Below are 22437 nucleotides of genomic sequence, written 5' to 3' on the forward strand. Positions count from 1 at the left end.
TGTTTATTGACTGAACTTAGAATTGTGTATTGATCAGTGTTGTGAATTACAATAATAATAATGTATTATCGCAATCATTTATAAAATAAGGAAAATGCCATTTCCAATTCATAAAAAGCAAACAGTATTTACCAAGCAAATAAACAACCATAGCTAAATAACAGGTTGGTGCTTTGCAATTAAACAAATTATACACCATTCCTTGATCACCAATTTCCTCCCAGGATATTTAATTATTTTATAGGAAAAAAATTATCTAGCAGACATGAGAACTGTCTGAGGGGTTTACTCCCTGTGGTTTGACTAACACTGGTTTTGACTGAACGTTGGTTCAATGTTTAAGTGTGTCTGGCAGGATCATCTCTGGCTTGTTCCCCACCAACCTCAGATAAGTGCATGGCTGGTCCTTAAACATGATTGACACATTGCTGCCAGCATCAAGGTGGCTGCCGGTGATGTTGACAATGGTTCCCCCAGAAACAGGCCCTCGGCCGGGCTTGAGGTTGATAATCCTTGGAATCTAAAGAAAGGGCAGAGGTTGCAAAGTCAATCAGACGGTGAAATCAACATGAATTACAGTAGAAAAACAATAGTAAAAGTGAAAACTCAAAAAATTAACACCATAAACTGCCTTTAATGCAAAGGGTGAAGAGGGTAATCAGTAAAGGTAAACCAGAATCACACAGTATCCTAGAAATCCTCAGGTAATTAATGAAGCGACACTATAATGGTCTACTCATGTCAGTATATCAAGTGCTGTATGTTTAATTGAACGATATACAATGCATAGTCTTTATTCTTAGCCCAGTCATAACTCCTTGTTAAAAATAAACCCCTTTTGTATCTTTGTAATAGACTAAGCATTTCTAAAATTAGAGGTTGGGACACACGAGTGAACGTCTATATGATCAGACTACCAGTTTGTTTTAATAAGCTGTGGACCCCAGGAAAAATCTACTGATTGAGCATTCTCAGCTAATATGCCATTTGAGTGTTAATATATACCTGCACTCAGTAACCCCACTTACATACACTATACTGTGGTGAAAAGCTTTCACATTAAAGTGACACAGCAGCAGCTGATGTAGTTCACTGGAAGGTGGGCATAAAGCAAATCCTCCTCCAGTTCATTTGGCCTTCTTATAATCTCATCTTCAGCCTGCTGGGTGGTATGACAACTAGACGTAACATCACATAATCCTTTACAGGGACCCCATTGAGAAATAAAACTTGGCCAGCGCTCGTAATGGATGTCAGTTAAAATGATATCACTAAATAAAATAGAACATAAAACATGTACATAATGGAAACAACTGCAAATGCATTGATACATTGTGTGGAGACTGAGTGTTGAAGGAACAGAGCAAGTATTGTGTGTGTTTTTATGTGTCCATGTCAACAACCTATTTTAAAATCAGCGTTTCTTTCTCATTCTGTGCTCATTAGTGACTGCCTGTTATGTCTCACTGCTGATAAAGTACACGCATGAGAGAAATGCTAAGGGGGAGAGACTCTTGATGAAAATCACACCATGTCGGAGCATAGCCAAATATACAAGGAAACCAACATGTATATACAGTATTAACACAGTGGGTGAGAACATAGACCAACAACCAGAAAGGTGCTAACATGCAGAGGGTGACATATGCAGCATGGGTGCCTTCTTGCTCACAGAGGCAACATACTGTAATGAATCCATCATCTACAGTCTTTTTAAACATCAAATAGTCACAGGGAACCCTAAACCACAGTGATACAGACATCAACTTGACCAAAGAAAACACTTTCAGTACAAAAAGTCAAATCATCACTTTTTATGTTAACTTTTTTACATGTTAATACAAAAAGATCATTAGATCAGAATACTGAATAGACTCACCACAAAATAGTAGTACTTGGAGGACTTTGCCATGAATTCTGGTCTGCACTCTCCAACCCCAACACAGACCTGCACATTCCCAGTATACTGGCTCTTCTCTGCTTTACCCATCTCACACACAATCCTGGAAACACACATTGGCATAATTGTGCAATATAAGAAAAAAAAGCTAATGGAAATGCATATACAGACACACCAACATATGACACATACATAAAAGCCTATATGAAAAACCTTTAGAAAACCCTTGCCTTGCCTGCAAATGCAGAGCAGATTATGTAATAAGAATGGACCAAAACCTATGTTAAAACTTCAATAAAATAATGTATTATTTGGCAGCGACTTCACCTCCTGCGCACTGCCAACTTGTGGGAGAAAAGGAAAAAAGGCTCAATCCTTTTACATATGACCTCAAATGCAGCTACCTCTTCTGCTGGGTCAGCATTTGCTTAAAGTGCTGGCACACAACTTACTTTCTTAGCAGAAGCAGCACTGGGTCTGTTGATAAGCCAACTTTAAACTAGTTTAAAATAATTTGATAGACGGGACCTGTAAGGATCCAAAGCTATGGATTAAACTTAAATGTCAACTAAATGTAACCTCCTGAACTTTCTAAAATGATTATGGGACTGCATGTGCTTGTGTGTGTGTATGTGTGCACAACTACACGAACGAACACCTGAGTTGTTCTCTGCTGCCCACAGCAGTACACATAGAAGTCTCTTGTACTCTATGTGCACTGCTGTGATTTGCAGTTAAATCAAACTCCAATTTCTTCTGGTCTAGGGATTAGGCCAATTTAGCATTAGTTTACTGTTTTTTTCCATAGTCTCTCTCTCTCTCTGTTACTCACTCACATTCTCTCTTACTGTCTAAAAAAAAATGCGCACACGCACACAAACACCCTGAGGTGAGTACTCTGACTCATGATCAGTTGGTCATGCTGACTTGTTATGGCTCTGCTGTGTGGGTGCCACAGGTAGCATATTGTTGTATCTGCATGACTCAAGTGTCTGGTTCCCTGTAGGGCATGAAGCGTTCAGCTGTGGTCAAAGTGCTTTCAATGGGATTGTGGCAAGCGAACGGAGAGCCGAAACATTATGCTGAATTTGTGATTTAGCTTTGCTGCTGTTCCAAAATTGAGTTTGACTTCTCCCTATGGTTCCAGTGAAGCTGGAAAAGACTATATTCATGCATAGTATGTACATTTTGGTAGACCAAGTCATTAATGTAAAATGTGACTTACTGTTCAGCAGGGATGTAACCCTCACTTATAGGGGTGCAGTCCACTTCAGCCACCTTCACGTTATCCTGAATCTCTCTGAACTCCAGTCCTAGGTTCTCACCACGGATAGTCACGAGGGTGCCGCCCTCCCTGGGACCCCGGAGGGGGGTGATCTGTTGAATTTAAATGTAGACTGTTGATTTTGGAGTTGTGATTTTGTATGTTTTCCTATTCAACAATAATTAGTTCAATGCAAAAAGCGTTTTGCTCACAATATGAGCTGTGACAGGGCAGAAGGGTTAGATTAAGATTAGTTAAGATGGGAGGGCAAATTTTTTTTTTAAACCCGTCAGTAAAATTTTAGCTAAAATAATAGTAAAAGTGAAAAAAGTAAAGGTGTGGTGCAAATTACACTCCATTTCTTTCTACTCTGTCTCTTGTGTCTCTGTTTTTATTTTGTAAAATGTGTATGTATGTAATGTGAGAGAATCAAGCATATTTTAGCCAAAATTATAACTTCCCAAAATGCTGTAATAAAGAGTGTTAGTGGTCAGCTAGTCCGAATACAATGTTCCTACTTCTTAGAGGTTTTGTTCCTGTGAATCCACTGTATGTGAACCATCTGCAAAAGCAATATAGACAGCTCACTTACAAAAGGTGACAATACGTAAAGAATGATAGCTATATATTTATTTTAAAATTCTTTGGGTATAAGTGTTTTCTGTTCATGTATTAAGTAACCCAGAAAATTACTTTGCTGTGGGGTGGGAGGACGGGAGAGACGGCTGCAAAAGAGAGACAATAAATGACAAAATAACAACTCCAGTGACAGCCAAGGGGTCAAGATGCAGGGGTCAAGGGATTGTCATTTCTCAATCCTGTATTCACTGAAACCCACAGCAATATATTATATAAGATTGACTTAAAACTTGGCATTAGGTGACATCTTTGCAGTAATCGCAGTGTACTTTGATTTATCAGTAACATCTCTCATTGTTGATGAGGCGGCTCCAACATCCATCAGTACTTTACTCACACAATTACTTTTTGGCCAGCGAGCATGTGTGTGTGCCTACACATCATCAGGCCAGTCCACATGGATGGATGTTCGAGACGGACACAGAATAGTCTGTTCCTATCCGTCTCTGACAAGCAGAAGTCCTCTATGCTGCAGACTGGGGCCCAGCTTTAATGGTGCTGTGTCAACAGCCCCCTGAAAAATACCGATCTCAAGGATTTTCATTGACGCTTTGACTCTCATTGCTTCTCTGATCAGTTTATGGTTGGCAACGTGACCCCCTGCAGTGTTCACAGGTAGATTGCAGCGTAAGCGTGTGTCTGTGGGTTTATCTTGAGCTTAGAGCTCTTGCTTGTTGTAGTACGATAATCCTTGTGTTCCTACCACATGTACATCAAACAACTTTTATTTGATTTTTTTTTTTTTTTCAAAGATGTGAACTAAAATAAATTGAACTAGCTGGGCTTAAAAGGAACTAACCAATCCAATGACAGACGCGAGCTCAAGCCAGGTCATGTACAACACAAGTCCTGCCGCTGCCATGTGGGAGATATCGTTATTGTATGGTTCAATGTCTCAGATTAATAAGGCTCCCTGCTGATATCTTAATGAAAAAAGAGCCTTCTGGGAATGGGGCTACAATACATGCAATTAAAAAGATTACACACAATGCATCGTGGGTTCTTCATTTATTAACAAATATGGAGGATGGAGTGGGAGAAAGACTTAAAGAGAAACAGTGAAGGAAGAAGCAAAAAAATGAAAGAGAGAGGGAGAGACGCAACGAGGCGTTGATTAGATTTGTGACTTTGACAAGATAATTGACGGTTTGGTAGAAGCAAACGCTTAATCACTTCTCTCTCTCTCTCTCCCTTTCTCTTTCCATCCTTCTGTGTGAGTCTCTCCCTCTCATATTGTTGATGGGAGGTGTCATTATAATGAAGCGTATTAGAATGCATTAGGGCCCCGATCGTCTTGGAAAAGTCCTTACTCCTCACCCACTGACAGTTTTTATGGGGGACGTGAGAAGGCTGCAATATGTCCCTGCTGCAGCCTCAGGGATGTAAGGAGAAATACAGGGCCCATCTCCAGTAATAAATCCACTGCTTGAGGTGAAGACAAACACTAGAGTGGAGGAATGATGGAGTGCACCTTACTGATCCAGACTCTCTAATAAGCGCAACAAGGGACAAAATATCACCATCTTCTCATCGCCTTCCTAAAGAGTTGATTTGATTTTGCATGAATAAAAATCACAATGGTTTTAGGATATCATTGAGTAGAAGAGAATATATTTAAGTGCCTGATTTGGAGACATTTTTGTCCTCAGTGTCCAGATATTCTATACTTTCTTCTCTTATGTCTATTTTTTCTCTGTCTGACTATGACAGGTTAACATGATCTGTGGAGAGTCATGTCAGATTCATGGTGCATTCAAGGTTACAAGAAACAATGGAGTTTACTGTGCTGCTGTCAGTGAATTTCCACCGAGGTCGACCACTAATATGTATGCTGGTCTATGTAAGATGTAGAGAGTGGAGAGCAAAGGGTGGAGAAGGAATTACCCTTCCAATCATTTATCCGTCTTCACTCTCTCTAACCAAACCTAACACTCCCAAAGATACCAAAGGGATTCTCCTGTCTTTTTTTATCCACGCTTTGCTTCATCCCTTCATCTATAATCAGTCAATGTCTGCTCCTAGGATGCAAACAGGACCTTTATATCCATCATGGGAAATGGGGAGGGTGTAGGGGTCATTTTATACCCCTTCAGCCTCAAGTGACTCTATTCTGGCTCAGTCTAGCCATCCGTCACCACTTCTCTTTCATGTAAACCCAATCCATCCTCCTCTCCCTTCATCTGGGCTTCTTTCCATCCATCTTTACTTTGTATCTTCTTATCCTTCATCTTGCTGACCCCTATCCATTCTGCTGTAGCCCCTCTAATATGTCTTGCACAGGTCAAATCTTTTTGCCTCACACAGAGTCAGTGGTTTTTCGGGAGCACGCTGGGTTAAATGAGGGTTGCGTGAACATCTGTGCAGAGTTGATTGATAACTATGAAGAATGAGGATGATTTGTCTCTTTTTAGGTCTTTCATGGATTATCCAAGTGTTTGTATGTTCACATTGAAAGTCAGAGAAGACTAAATTCCTTCAAAAATAACCCTTGTCCTACTTAGAGTTTTGAAAAAGACATTTAAAAAAGCAGATTCACATGATTGCTGTAATTGTGATTGTAGTTTATCATTATATCATTCAAACTTTTGATGAGAGAGATTTGTAACTGCATTGTCAAAGCGCGAAAAATATATTGTTTCTCACAAATGCTGTCAGACTGGAAAGTGGTAACTCTAAGCCTCTGCCATTATGCTGCCACCCTGTCTCTGAGTTGATGGATACAGGAGCTCCTTCCCTCTCGGTTCAGGCCTCAGAACCAGAGAGGGCACGCTCCCAAATATAAGCTCCCTCTTCACAATCCGGCAGTTCACTGCTTGTCCAGTAATCCCCTCTTCTGCTTCACTGATTATCAGTGATTGCATAGTCAGAAACATTAAATCAAAAACTGCTACAACGTATTGCTTCTCCGCCCCCGAGGTTCTGGACATGGTTCAGCAAATCCTGTCTCTTCTAAGTAAACATCCTTGCTACAGAAATGGTATCCACGTGGGGACCAACAATACAGCTTATCAACAGTCCAAAATACTACATTGTTTAAAGTCTTTTTAAATTACCCAAGCACTGCACACATGGCTACAGTAAAAATGCTCCTTGCACAATTTAGTTTTAATTGATCATAATGTTTTCTAGGAACATGCATAATTTTTTAACATAAATTCCAGTGCACAGGGCACTCATGCCTTAGCTGAAAAAAACATCCTTCATGATATCTCCACAGCCAGACGCACATGACAAATCATGGAATCAATTAGCCTCTAATGCCTCAAGTGCCACTTCTTCTGACCCTTTACCCACAACAAGATAGTTTGAACCACTTACTTTTAGAAAGGTTGGATCCCTGGATTCTTTTAAAACTGCTTGTGTGAACTTCCTGCTAAAAGAAATATGGGCTGGATCCCTCCCTCCCTCAAAACTATAGACATATTTCCAAGTTACCATTTATGTACAACATTTTACAAAAATTGTGTCTAAGCAATTTCTTTTTGCACTGGAAAATACATTTTTTGAAAAGGTTCAATTCGGTTTCCATAAGTATCAACTAACAGCTGTTGCTGATGGCATGTCCTTGTACTGTAGTACCTTGGCGTAGCCTTTGACACGATTAATCACAGCATCCTGTTAGGCAGACTGAAGCACTGGGAGATATTTGTTGCAGCTTAGCTTACCTGTCGAATAGGAAGTTCTGTGTCTCTGTGACACATTATTATTATTAGTAGAAAGTACCTCAGGGGTTGGTTTAGGGACTAATAGTACTTTCTTTCTTTTCATTTTTATGCTGATGATACGCAGATGTACAGGCCTATTAGATCCACAGACTCTGGAAGGCTTAGTTAACTTAACGACTGCCTTTGTGATATCAAAAAATGGATGTCAAAACCTTTTCTTCAGATGAACTCGAACAAAACAGACATCTTTGTCATTGGATCAAGCCTGTTGCAAGGAATCCTGGCATCTGGTTTAAGTTTTGAGCAGCACACAAAGCTTGTGCAATCTTGTTTTTATTTTGGAAATATATCACTAGAAATATTTAAAAAATACAATCTATCTTAACTTTTAAAGTTACACACCTACACTTCATTGGATTACTGCAAAAGCCTTTTTAATTGCCTGAACCAAAAATCTATTGATTGGCTCCAGAGTGTACAAAACTCAGCTGCCAGGCTTTTACCCGGAATCAAGAAACGTGATCACATCACTCCTGTTTTAGCCTCTTTACACAGGCTCTCAGTATGTTTTATAATAGATTTTAAGATTTTATTGATTATTTTTAAGGCTCGGGAATAGGTCTTTTGTCTTTTCCAGAGGGTCAGCTGAAAATTAAAGTGGAAAGAGCATTTGTAGTCACGGCCCCGAGGCTCTGGAATCATCTGCCAGAGAAAATCAGGCAAGATTATCTTCATTACGTCTTTAAGTGTGGCTTTTAATTGAAAAGACACTTCAATGCATCAATGTTGGCATTGCTTGGCCCATGCAGGTGCTTATATCTAACGTATCTACTGAATGTGTGGATATATATGGACAATGAATCATGTATGTTCTGGTTTGTGTCCCACCTGTGTGATCCGTGGGTGGGTGCACTTGCTGTTGATGCCATTGTGCTCCAGCCACTGGTTCTCGGGGTGGGGGCAGTGTTGCTTGAGGGTACAGCGGTTCTCTCCTTTACACCAAACGCACCCAAACAGCGGGTCTGCCTTCAGACACAAGCCACAGCTTCCACGCTGAGCGTCGCACTTGTACAGATGGACTGTGCAGGGGGGAGGAAAGAAACGGACAGAAGGAGGGAAAGGAATAAGGGGGAAGGAAAGGAATAAGGCCAGAACAGAGGGGCAGAGATTGGGGAACTCAAGTGAACAACCTTGGTGCAAATGATTCCAGAACAGCATATGCATGCAAATTTATTTTAGGCAAAAGCCTCTAAAATAATGGACAAACAATTCAAAACATACGACAAACTAAATTGGGCTGTTTACCCAAATCTCTCAAAGCAGCTGCTGTTTGAATGTGTGAACTAACTGAACAACCTGAGACCGACATTCGTACATACCTTTGTCTCATTATCTCTCCATCTATCATCATCTCTATATACTCCCTCTCACTCCCTCTCTTTGAGTTTCATACACTGCTGCCTCTTGCCTCTGCTAACCCACCACGCATTTAACATATCATCTCCATGGCAACGGGCCAACCATTTTCTTTTTAATTGCCATTAGATGCATGTGTGATCTGTCCATCAAATGATGCCCTCAGACCGCTTCCTCCACAGGCAAACAAAGGCAGGAGGAGGATAGAGGATGATTCTCTAGTTCAAGCATCTCCCTGTCTTTCTCTAACTTTTGTTGCTTCTTTGATTTTACACTTATGCTCAAGGATATGTTTTGTACTCCGCATCTGACTCAGACACACGTGCACACAACTACAAACACACACTGTACAAACTTTGCCTTACAGCACAGTGTCATGTTGGCATATCATCCACATTTTAACAATACATTTTTTATGCCTTTGGTTAAAATGAGTTGTTTTCCTGTCTGAGAACTACAACCCCCAGCATGCTGCCGTTTCCCTGCCCCAGCATGGATCACTCACAGTGGTGGATCGCCAGTGGCCAAACAGAATCAAGCACAGCAGCTGAATGCTGAAAGCTTAAAAATTCCTGCACTAAGCTGTCCTTCCACATATACTGTGAGTAGATGGAGAGTTTGGCAGAAAAAAAATGAGGGGCAGTGAAATATATCATATGCTACACCTACTTGCTCTCTGTAAATCCAGCCTGCAATCATAATGCTTTGCTTACTTAAATTCATAATTTCAGTAAATTTTTTGCCATTATTAATTATTTGTTTGCATTATTTTGTTCCACTGTATCTATTTGTTTTTCCATTACTGCCTTTCTGAAATGTATGCTGAATCGCTGAGATGACAAAAATGAAATGGAGGAGAGAGACAGTAGCAACAGAGAAGGATAGATTGCCAAACACCCAGAGAGGAGCAAATAAGAGAAGCAGCTGAAAAGAAATAATGTTTGAGAGGAGGCAAGAAAATGGAATTTAGAGAGTTGAGAAGAGACATGCAGACAAAAGCAGTGAAGTGCAGGAGAGAAATACAGACAAATGGAGACCTACAGAACGAAAGCGTAAGAGAGGATGTGTTAAAGTTAACCACTCTACATGGCAACATCAGGGGATGGATCCTGCACATCAGCACACCATCCGCCTGTTGCCATGGAGATTGGCTGCAGGAGCAACAATGGGGAGGCAGTGGCTTTAATGTGTGTTTTTGTCTATGTGTGTGCAAAGTGAGAGTTTATATGTGACTATGTGGACTACTGTAAGTATCACACTATGGAATGAATGTATTTTTGTGTGTGCATGCGCTTGAGTGTACACGTGCTCGTGCCTATGTGCATGCTCACCTTTGTTGTGGGCGGGGTTGTCGATGCTGAAATCTCCGTTCCAGATGACTGTCAGCTCCACGGGAAGACTGCTCATCTCCATCCCATCGTAGAAATACTATCACCATGGCAGAGAGGGAGAGAAATGGGGAACAGCGTATAAAAGAGAGAGAGAAGATGTTGAGCTACTTTAAACTGTCTATTATCTCTATTAAGTCCAAAAGCCTCTGTTATCACAATACTCTTGAATACTCTTGAATGCGATTGAATCATCAACAGGTGGCTGTAGACAACAGTGAATACACACAAGAACTCACTCACAGTGAATTCACAAGCACTCACAGTACACACCAAAGAGCTTTCAAATACAACATTGTTTTTCATCAGGGTCTGTAACACTAGCAGCATGGAGGGTTGGTGCTAGAATCATAATTTTACGCTAAATTACAGTTTCCCTCCTTCACTGCTCAATCAGAGTACAATATTTGGATTGTACTGTGATTATACACACAAATCCCACAGACATCTCTACACAAAGACGCTGACACACACAGAGTGATGAAGATAGACAGGAAGATGAGATGTTATTGTATCAACAGATGATTAGCATCAGCCTTTTTCATGCTGGTCTTTCAGTGCTGTCAATGTATTATTCAGTCAGCGAATGGAGCATGATCGTAGGAATGGCTGTGTAGCAGAGACAAAGTCAGGCTCTTGTCTCATCTACCCACTGTCTAGCTTGAACAGAAATAACCCTCAGCTGGAATCAATGTGTGTCAATGCGCATGTGGCTGTGTGTGTGTGAGAGATTGAAAAAAAATATTATGGTCACTTTTAGAGGAAAACTTTATATTTTGTTGTTTGTTTTTATAGAGATTGTGATGGTGTGTGGGTGTGTGGTGGTGAATGATGACATCCCACAGAAGCTGGCAAGTAAAACACACACACATGCGCGCACTCATACTCACTGATGTGTTTTGACACTGCACTGAGGAGCTGTTGAAGCGCAGGGCAGGAACTCTGTGCTCGTTTCCTTGGATGGTCAGCAGACACTCATAACCCCTCTGTCCAGACTGAGGCTGGGGGAGATTCTTTGCCCGTAGGGTGATAGGCTTTACCACGTTCACTGGCACCAGGATCCTATCTGCAGGCAGCAACTGGGGACACCCCTGGATGAGAGAAAAAAAGACAAGGAAAGATGGTGTGTAACTACGAGTCTTCCCACCAGGTTTAATGCATAGTTGCAATTAGATTAATGCTACTCAAGGAAATTCTGCTGGGTCCTGATTGTTATTAGATGTGCAGTTTGCTTGTCAGCTGAGGCGCACAGTGAAGTACACAACCCTCTTATATGAATATGAATGGATAAATGTTAGGGAGATGACAAACTCTATTCGAGTTCCACTTTCACAAATGTAAATCTGGCCCTTCATACGCCATACTTCATATGCAAAGGACCATTCAGACTAGTCTGTCAGGTTCAAATTACTGTAGCCTTATGGTGTGAAACATCAGGACATACTGTAATTTTACAGATATGGACATGCTGATCAATCAGCCACCAATTGTGGTATCACAACTCAGTCAATTCTAACTGGAATGCTGATATGTGAGTGCTGAAATTATGGACTACTTACAAATACATTACCCAATAAAACTGACTAGTTGGTTGCTAATTGCACCAGGAATATTCCAACAACATGACAACATATAGTGCACTGTAAACTCACAGAGCCATCAACACTCTCATGATGTATCTCATCTGTTACAGTACTTCACAGACATTGGTTTAATTGAATGACATAACCACTTCACCTGTGTTCAGTGTTTTAGTTCTTAGTATCTGTGATAACTCCTGTTGGGTTGAGTCTCTTGGTTCCAGTCCTAGGACCTGCTTACATTCACCGTGACTGAAGGGCCAGCTCAGTGGGTGCTCCACCATCATTATCCACAGGATGGGAGCATTAATGATACAATGAAACAGACACTTATATGGAAATAATATGAGCTCTCAGTTTGTTTTTGTATGTTTGGTTGTCACATTCATGTTTTTGTTCATCAAGAAAATATGTCACTGGTGGATCAAAATAAGGTTGGTTTCTGCCTGTGCAGTAATTAGCCAAGACGAGATGAGTCACTTAGCAATTGGAAGTCTAAAATTAACAGCCAATCAATTCAGGTGTGAGTAGATAGCTGGCTAAATATAGAGCACCTATGCCTGAAAGATGAAGATGAGAGGAGAGGAAAGAGGAGGAGGACAGGGGAGGAGAGCGGAGGAGAGGGGACGAGAATGGACAGACAAGAGAAAAGGAAAGACAAACAGAGGGGGACAGATAGAACACTTGCAGAAGAAAAAGCAGTGGCAAGAACAGGAAAGTGACTGACAAGCAGAAGTGAAAGGTGAGGAGGGAGCTAAATTAGGGTAAAGATAGTAAATAGAGAACAGCACTTCCCTAAACTGTTTCATGTTTTCTCTGAAGAGTGGTGGATAGAGAGAGAGAGAGCAAAATAGGCTAAATGAAAAAGGAACAACAAAAGAACAGAGTGACTGAAAGAGGCCAAAAATACCATTAAGCAAATGCGACAGGGGGAGCTTTAGCATGTCAAAGAGTCAGAAGGAAAGAGGGTGAAAAGAAGGAGAGAAGATAAGGTGAGCCCCCGCATGGATGGAGCTGGGGGGGAGTGAAGCATAGCGCACGTTGAACTGGGTGATAACACTTGTTTGAAGTTCATTAAAAGCCACTTGATTGGTTTAGGCTGAGTGACTGACTGGGTGGCTGTGTGGTGAGAGAAAGGGGAACGCTCTGTGACACTATTCACAAAGTCATTATAGATAAATGACAAACAGGGTGAGAGAGTTCAGCGGTAGAGGAGAGGAAGGAAGAGGTGGTGCATGCATGTTTGCTCTTCCAAATCTCATTTTCCTAAGAACGAAGGGTCGTATTTGGAGAATGAAAATGAGCGGGAGAGCAAAGAGAGATGCAATCCATTTTTAATCACATCTCTTCCAGTTAATACACTTGAACAATAGGGACAATAAATTTGATCTGGTTTGTGAAAATGAAGGCATGGGAAGCACTGGAGTATGACTTAACATGGTGACTAAAGCTAAATCTTGAGGACACATCTATACTGATAGCGGCATATGGTGATGAGGCACACACACACATGCACAGAGCATCACAGCTACAATGCACTGAAGTGTTTGAAACCCTTGAACCCAAAACCGTTGCCCCAAAACTACACTTTCTCGTACATGCAAGCAGATTCAAGGATAACACACACACACCGAGTGTATGCACGCAAACATAAATGCGCACATTTGGATGCAAACACATACAGACAATAAACTAGAGCCTTGGAATCTCATTACAGTACAAGATAAACGCCACAAGTCATAGCCAGACAGCAGATCTTGCATCATCTGCCTTTACGACAACATGTCATGAAATGGAAAATTTCAAATAGCAAATTCCAACAGCTCCTGACTACACACATGTACACGCGCACATACTATTTCACCATATCACTAACACCTTCCACAATTCTCTTTACAACACTGACAGCAGAGTAATTTTTTTGCTACCCTCCAAATACCCATCCATGTAGTATCAGGTAAATAATCTCAGATAGCCACACATAAACACACTCTTTCACACATACAAAAACACACACTGGTTTATCCATACCCATAAAATGAACTCATCTGCCCTGTAATTGTGAAGCAGGCTTCCCCCACTACTTCAGATTATACATGCTCACACAACTGTACACTGTCAGCCTTGCCAGAATTAAAACCTGTCATTCCTCATGTGTGTTCAAAATCACTAATATCTTAATTCTCACACTTTTGAAGCACAAAAAGAGATGGCTTATTTGCTTATTTTGCTACAGCAATTAAACATTCATAATGTGGTAGGGAATCTACTAGCAAGCGTGTACACTGGTGTTACACTGTGTTTTTTCTCCTGTTTAGCTCAGATTTTTCTATTTGTATGTATACATACACACTCAGACACACTGATGTAACACACTGTGATCATTGCCAGCAGTCCCTGAGGCCAAGTGGGCTTTCAGTGGCTTGGACAAACACACGTGTATATGCTAGTTGGCTAACTGCTGGTGGTGGTGTTGGCAGTGATGCTTGCTGTCACACGTTAAGATTTATGTCAACATTAAGTTGACCTAATGTCAGTGCTTTTATTTCCGCTCCCCACCCTCTCAACCCCCAACGACTGAAGAGCGATAAATAACAGAGGAGCAAATGCAAATCACATCTACATGCACACACTCACATCCCAGTAAATATGCACATTCTGTAGCTGTGCGCCATCATATAGAAGTCAAGAATTTGAATGTTTTACTTGCAGGTGTTTTGAGACATTTTTCTCTCAGATCTCTACTGCAACCCCAATACAATAGAGGTGAATTTCACTTGAGGTGCTAACATCATTTACAAATTCCCGGTTACTCTGAATAACACAATTTAGGTCTGTATTGAATAACAACAAAACAGACCTAAATATAAACAGTTTTCATTGATACCTCTAGTTTTCTTATTCCAGAACAGCTATTGACAGCATGTTACATAGATTATTTGGAGTAACACGGAGTATCTTAAAAACCTAGCCAAATTTAACCAAAACTATCTGCAGGAATAGTTACCAGTAGATATAGTATATTAGAAAATGTTTTTGTAATTTGGGTGAAACAACCCTTTAATATATTTTTTCCTGGTTGAAGAAAGAGATAATTGGTCTGTCAGCAGGAGGCAATAGAGACTACCGTAGATATGAAGCAGACTAGTTTGTGCATGTGTTTGTGTGTCTTTGTGTGCAGATGTGAACTTCAGTGACAGTCCTATAGTCAAGTAAGAACTTGCACTAGACAGAGAAAAGTACCTGTCAATAGCATGACTCATCGTAACATAATAAGCCCTGAAAACTTCTGAAAACCAAGTTGGCGCCTCTTTTTTCTCTATAAGAATTATCCTTTATTTTTCCATTGTTTTCTCTGACATCATCTCTGATTCTCATTTATCCCTTTATCCCTGCATCATTTATCTCGCTCTACACCCAGACTGTGTTGTTCGTCCTATCAAGCTCACTGACCCTTCTCATTTCTCTCATCAACTCCCTCTCACTGATTCTCTCTCCTCCCCTCTTTCCTGACTTCTTCTTTTCTCCGGGACCTACTTAGATCTGATAATTGGAGGCTGGTGGGAGGTGTGAAGGGTGGAGATAGGGAGAGTGACAGAGAGTAGGCAGCGGAGTGGGAACTGTGAATGTAAAAGCCCTTGGCATAGTTTGAAGCAAGGAAAGAGGGAGGGTGGGAGCGAAAGAGAGGCCCATAATTATAGAAGTGCAGGTGTGAAGATGAAGAGGATCTTAAGTTTTAATACAATACACGTACACACACACACACTTTATGGTTAACAAGAGCTCCCCTTAACTGGCCTCTGTTTTATCATCTCCAACAGAGCCTCAGGCAAAGACACTCACTCCCTGTTCATCCTCCCTCCTTTCTCCCCCCAAAATACCTCTCACTAATTTCACCTGCCATTTTTGGTCTCCCTTCCCACACCTCTTTTTTTCTTTAATAGTTTTGGCCATTGTTTGTTGGTTATGATAACATTCTACTCACTAATCTAATGCTAAGATCTGAGAATGTGGCAACATTGTCACAGTAAAGTTTGACAGAGCAACATGCACAACTGTGTAAGAATGGTAGTTAGTCTGTTAACTGTGATGTTTACAACAAGTTTACCTAACCTGGCTGGTTTGTTAAAAGCCGGGTTGTATGAAATCGTGTAGGATCCCTATGCAAGAGCAGAGCTAAGGCATTATGAAGCTCTTCAATCTTTCATTTTCAGTATCAAATCCCCTTCGTCCTCACTCTGTAAATACTCAACTGACTCCTAAGCAGCCAGTGCCTGTGTATGACATTGATTTCTCTATTAATTGAACCAAAGCACCTTTCTCTACCATTCCTGTTAATACTGTGAACTAACCGCTATTACTGCTGGCATTTAGCTTCTTTAATAAAATTATCTCGATCACTCGATCAATAAGTTCCAAGTAAATAAACTCCCAGGCATTGATCACCACAACACAGACAATAAGTAACTAATGCAAGGATGTGATAAAGGGTTGTGATATATATATTCAGTAACACTCATATTTTTGTGTGTGACCAACTGAAAAGATTAGGGAAAGATATGCAGCAGCTCAGGATATGAACATGTTGTGTTATAGACAGGAGAAAAAGAAATGGAAATATCCTCAACTTTCATCAACAAAGACAAAGAAAACAGGAAGTGTCCTCAGTTTCACTTGCTTTAGGTGAATATGCAAGTAAACAAACTGCGTAATGGGTAAACAAGCACAGACTATTCATACAATCAATAGAACAGTAACGGTCAGGAATAATTTTGAGCTATTTATTCAGTGTAATCAAATGAAGCTGCATGCATGTTCTTTTTCAGTGAGGTTCATCAGAATGGCAAAGTCCTTGAGATGTGTGGAGTGCAAGCAGGGACGTGGCCTTAGTTAATGTGCCAACAGGAAAATGTCTGATCCGTGTGCCCATATCATTGCTGGCATGAATAAAAAGGCACCCACTGTACGCCCAGGCCTGGCTTTAACTCTGTCCTGCCATGCATACTAACAACAAGCTCAACCAGTAGGGAGATTTGCCTGGCCTCTATCATTAGCATAGCGTTAAGGGATTATTCAGATCACTGCCTGAAATCCTGTAATTGTAATAGTACACAAAAAGTCATCTGCAGCAGAAAGAGGCCATCCCACTTCACAGAGCAAAGTTGACTTGTTTGTGAAATTTGGGAACGATTCTATGGATAGTTGCACATGCGCCTGCATGTTCTTGAGCTTGTATGTGTGTTTGTCTAAATTATTAATTCTAAACGGCAACCAAAAATCCGCCTGCAAATACATGACCTTGGATTTGAGGGGTTAATTAAAAGCAAATTAAAAGTCATTAAGCCTGCAAAACACCTGCTTTTTCTGAAACAACACGTCAAAAAAGGGATGTCATTAATGTGCAAATACCAAATCCCCTTCGCTTTACTTATGGTTTTCTTTTAGTCAGCAACACAATAGAGGGGATTCACACATTATTATCCTCAGTCAACATTGACCAGCAGCCCCTGAGTTAATTGGAAAAGTAAACCTGCAAAGACTCAGGCTTGGGCGTGACTAAGCAGAAGGTTCAAAAGGATAATGGAAACGGCAGAAAAAGAAAATAATATCGTATGCGCAGGTTGAATAGCTCGGGGGAAACATGGGTGGAATAACACAATTGAGAGCAGACTGCTCATCAAAGGAGGCAATCTGGCTAAGCTTGTCCCTGCCCGTCGAGCAGCGTCTGCCAACCCAGACATGAGCACTAGTGATCTTCATCATAGCTCACCTCAGGCTAGGATTAACAGGCCACTAACTCCCTGTAAAAGCCTCCTCCTGAAAACAACCGTGATTTGGCAGGGTACAAGCGGGGAAAACTGTATTCAGGATATAAACACACACACACACACACACACACACACACACACACACACACACACACACAAATACATCGAAGCTGATTCACAGACATACTGTACCCACAAGCTCATGCCAGAGGTTACACACATACATGGGCACAAACCCAAACCTTCCTTACCTCCTTGCTCTACCCTGAAGGCCACCACTGTGGCAGTGACTCTAAATCAGAGCGAGACCTCTCTCATAGGACGGGGAGTGTGCGGGTTGCGGGCATTCACTGAATGTACCCCATCCAGTGAGTGGCTTGTCCTCTGCAGCAGAGCAGCCTAATTATGGTGGGCTCTGCTTCGACGGGAATAGAACTGGCTGCCAATACTATTGATAATTCACACAGACTAAGCTGTCGCAGGGAATAGGGATGGGCAAGCGGAAATGGCTCCGTTTTATTAGTTTCCACTGCCCTTTGATGTGCAGTCAAGAGCGAGACATGCCAAGAGACTCATGCCAGATGGAAGCACTACAGCTGAAAGGTGTCTCAGTCCTTTTAACATAACTCTTTTTGCATGTGAAACCTAGAATGATACCTATTAGTCTCACGTAGCTAAACATTACCCCTCAATTTATTTCACCATTACTGAGCTGGCCCAATACAAAGAGGCTGGCTGGAGCTGGGCAGCATTAAAGACTTTGGGGATTCTTGGACACCGTCTTAATAGGCTACAGTTTGACTGTCTTTGCACACACAGGCAGAGATGCTGCTAGAAATGTTCTGCCTCCTGACAACAGCTCAACCCTCCATTCTCCATTTGGGACTTCACTATCCTAGTGCAGTTAATGTAAAAGTAAGAACAATTAAATCAAGTGAAACACTAGGTATGGGACTCACCTCAGGCTTCTTGACTCGTCCCTCCTGGAAGGAACATGTGCGAGGATCGTGGGTACAGTCATGCCTGTATTTACACCAGTGGCACTGGTAAGGACTACTCACACATGACAGACACCTGAATGGAGAGCAGATGAGAGGGAAGAAGTGAATTAGTATTGAACAACAGAAAATTCAAAGCTCAATATGCCTACTTACTTATTTAGCAAATACAATTTACAACAATTTAAGAATCAATATGAAATGATTAGAATTATGAAATGCTATCTGCTTACGACTTGTGCACGCTACAGTTGTAGAAAACAAAACTGGTATTCGCGAATGCTAGGCCTGTCTCCTTGGACTTGAGATAGAGCTGCACAATCTGGTGGTCACCTAGAGAAAACAGATGATAGTGAAGATTAATAATTTGACACACAGAGGTAGAGTGCTTTAGATTCAGGTAAAAAAGGGAAAAGGAGAAAAAGAATAAGAACTAATAGACACAAGAATTGTTTTTGTTATTTAACCCATTATTGACCGTTTCTTTCAACATTGGAAACAAATAGGAGAAACAAAGCAGTATTATGCAAATGGTTGTCACATATTATTTATTTATAAATATATTTACATAACCCTTTTTCAGTGTCTAGACACATTATATTTTAACATCTTAACTGCACTGCTTTGAGCCACAGGTGCTCAGCCTGTTGCAGCGGTAAAGGCAGTATCTTAAGAGAGCAGGAGAGTAGAAGGGTTTTGTTGGATTAAGTCTCCCTATACCTGCAGTCTTACAAGAGACAATAAAAGTTGGTGCACACACATTTCCCTTGGGATGGAAAATATTCCCCTGGAAAAGTCTTTGAGAGTGTCTTTGACAAGGTAAAGGGGGAAGAAGATGAAACAGAAACCATGTATATGTGTGTGTGTGTGTGTGTGTGTGTGTGTGTGTGTGAGCATGCACCTCATCTGTATTTGGTGTGTCCTTTTGTCTGGCCCTAATGAAGGAGTTCATGTTTAATTCAACAGCACATCCACACATCTAACTGCTCTCTTGCTGCACTACCTCTGTACCTCTCTCTCATCCCCACTCTATCTCTACACACAGGTCTCTTTGCTTCCTTCCACACTGCGACTCCTTCTTCTCCCCTGTGTCTCTCTCCATCTCTCTAACAAAGAAGGAATCATTCATCAATCACAGTAAAGCACCGCTGACAACGGATCTGTCCTAATTAGGCCACCTAAATGTTACCTTGAAGCCTGCTAACACTATCTATCCCTCCCCTCTTCTCTTCCCTCCATCCGTCACTCTCCCTTCTTTTCTCTCTTTCAACCGAGCTTAGACTAATGAGTACTAGTAAAAATGGAAGATGAAAGGTTCAAATATAGGCAAAAATGTGAGATATCTTCCTCTGCCCGAAACGAGAAAAGATATAACTGTGTGTGCTTGCAAGAGAAAGGAAAAGCTAAATATGGGGAGAAATGCTGTATGCTTCATTTGTGTGTGTCAGAGTACATATTTACACATCTATGTTTGCATGACTGCAGCATCACCAGCTTTACATGTGGTTGACATGGCAAACATTAAACAAATGTTTTTAATTCCCCGAAGCACCCTCAGGCTCTCGGTCAGCCTTACATCTGTACATGTGTGTCTATCTGTGGATCACTTTATTGCAGTGGTGCCATGTATTTGTTCATAGCAGTATATGTGTGTGTAAAGCTTCTGTTCGTGTGGGTGCACTGAATACAAGAAGGAAATATGAATATTCGTACAAGTGTACAGTTGAGGCCTAAATGTCTCGCCAGTGCTGCAAATTCATGATAGTCTGCTCACTTTAGCTCTCTGCACTTAAGACTATACTTTTCTTTGCAAATGACACACAAGCAGGCCTTAATACACATTTCTTTAGAGCTCTGACATCAACATTGGTGGGACCTAAAAACTACAGTGAGCATTCCTTTGTGTGTACATTTTTAGCATTACTGATGGACCATGCTCATCACCATTCTGTTCTATCTATTTTTTTCTTTTCATTCATTATCCATCTTTTCTTGTGAAAGTATGGAAGGAGATCTCATCCTTATCATCTCAACATGGGGACACAATGAGTGTTGGTGATGAAGGATTGCCTGCCTAGGGACAAGCCTTCCCAGATGGAAGCTTTTTCAATTAGACCAGGCTTAGCCGACCGCGGAGAGGGGAGGTTAAGGGCGGGGGAATTACAGAGAGACAAATATATTTTCTCTTCTCTATTTGTGGAATGAACATTGTCAGAATTGTTTTAGCTGTATGCTTCTTGAAAGCAACGAAAACAGTGACACTGTCTGCGGGGACTGTGTAATCTCCAGGCACTAAATTAGCTGAAATACTGTAGTAAAAACACTTAGCTGTACAGCTTGATATTCTCCTTTTCTGCACTGGGGTTAACTGGGGTCCCATCACTCCCTCTGGAGCATATCCACTTTGAGGGAGAGTGGTAAATAAATCCCACAGCATCCTAATAACTAATGTTCATTCAATTACTAAACATGTCCTAGGGCATTGCTCCAAGGCCCACTGAGTTTGTGATGGCAACGAGAAAACAAAAATTAATAGAACACTCATAGCCCTAGGACTAGCAGGCTTCTGACTGAAGAGAAGGAATGTGTGCTTCCCTGACAGACATGTTTGTATTCAACAGGTACTTTAATGCTGATTACTAATTGATGCTGCCTATATATATATATATATATATCCTAATGTTACAATACACATAATTATATTTTGACAAGTTATCGGCAGGCTTCCTGCAGATTATCACAGGTGTTGTTATCGTCATGTACACAGAGACAGTTTCTGTGTAAGTTCACGATGCAAACATCAAATCAAGTGGAAAAAACACTGTGAAATCCACCATTGGCAAGTATAGAATAGTAGCTTGTTGCTTTGCATGTCCATCCTTACCTTTGTCAACAATAATGCGTGGCATCTCTTTCTCAGCCGGGGAGAAGCATTTGATCCGGTTTCCGTCCACCAAGCCATTCATCTCAGCCAGGTCCTCAAAGGTGCAGTTGACACCCGCAGAGAGTTCTGGGACATTATGGGCCTCCAACACCAGCTGTAGAGAGGGAAAGAAAAGATGCGTCAAAAGATGTGAGTATTTGATGTAACATTATACTAAATATTCACTTCATGGTAAATGCATTGACTGTAATAAGAAACATAATAAAAGAATAATGAAATTAGCAAATGAAAGTGAACTCTGATACTATGGTGAATCGTACCAAAACAAAACAAAGCTAGGGAGGATTCAGTTACGTTTCTATGGCTTCATATTCTTAACAGCACACATTACATAGTGAAAATCATTCATCATTTTAAAAAATTATTAATGAAACACGACAGAGTGCATTTTTATAATTCCAATTATGATCGGAGATAAACAAATTAGATATGTGCCCCAACTGGTATTATATGACTACAGTGCTCAGACTCGCACATCTGTGAGTACTTCAGATCAGTTTTGGAGCCAATATGTTCTTCAAATATGACTGTAACACAATATTGCTCATGAGGCGCCCAGCTGCAAGTTCTCAGCAAAGTAAAGATCCATCTGCAGGGTGGTCAGTGGCCAGAGGAGCCTCGGGGGATTCTTGAATAGGAGATTAATATATGAACAGGGATCAGATGCATCCTGCTCAGACAACATTAAAATGCTATGATGCAGAAAGAGACAGATTGAGTTAAAAATGAAATCAGTGCCATTTTATGACACTACTACCTTTCTAGTCACCTCCCATAATGCCTTGTGGCATCCATGAGCTGTGTGGATTTAACATTCCATCTTAATGTCCTGAATCTCTGGTTCATCATGTTTTTATTGTAGAAAGTGAAAGAAA

General features: G+C 40.9%; 1 protein-coding gene across 1 annotated transcript in view; it reads right to left on the reverse strand.

The window, feature by feature from the left end:
* plxna4 (plexin A4) overlaps positions 1 to 21651 on the reverse strand; it is a 64027-nt gene extending 42376 nt beyond the window's left edge. Inside the window, exons 1-9 of the mRNA XM_046071929.1 lie at positions 21503 to 21651; positions 18852 to 18951; positions 18580 to 18694; positions 11163 to 11363; positions 10216 to 10312; positions 8357 to 8547; positions 3126 to 3277; positions 1880 to 2003; positions 384 to 520 (exon numbers count right to left, since the gene is read on the reverse strand). Coding sequence (XP_045927885.1) covers positions 384 to 520; positions 1880 to 2003; positions 3126 to 3277; positions 8357 to 8547; positions 10216 to 10312; positions 11163 to 11363; positions 18580 to 18694; positions 18852 to 18951; positions 21503 to 21584 — 1199 coding nt within the window. The 5' untranslated portion in view covers positions 21585 to 21651. The remainder of the gene's footprint in view (positions 1 to 383; positions 521 to 1879; positions 2004 to 3125; positions 3278 to 8356; positions 8548 to 10215; positions 10313 to 11162; positions 11364 to 18579; positions 18695 to 18851; positions 18952 to 21502) is intronic.
* Between the last annotated feature and the right edge of the window lie 786 nt (positions 21652 to 22437).

Source organism: Micropterus dolomieu, linkage group LG16, assembly GCF_021292245.1.
Source record: "Micropterus dolomieu isolate WLL.071019.BEF.003 ecotype Adirondacks linkage group LG16, ASM2129224v1, whole genome shotgun sequence".
Classification (NCBI taxonomy): Eukaryota; Metazoa; Chordata; class Actinopteri; order Centrarchiformes; family Centrarchidae; genus Micropterus; species Micropterus dolomieu.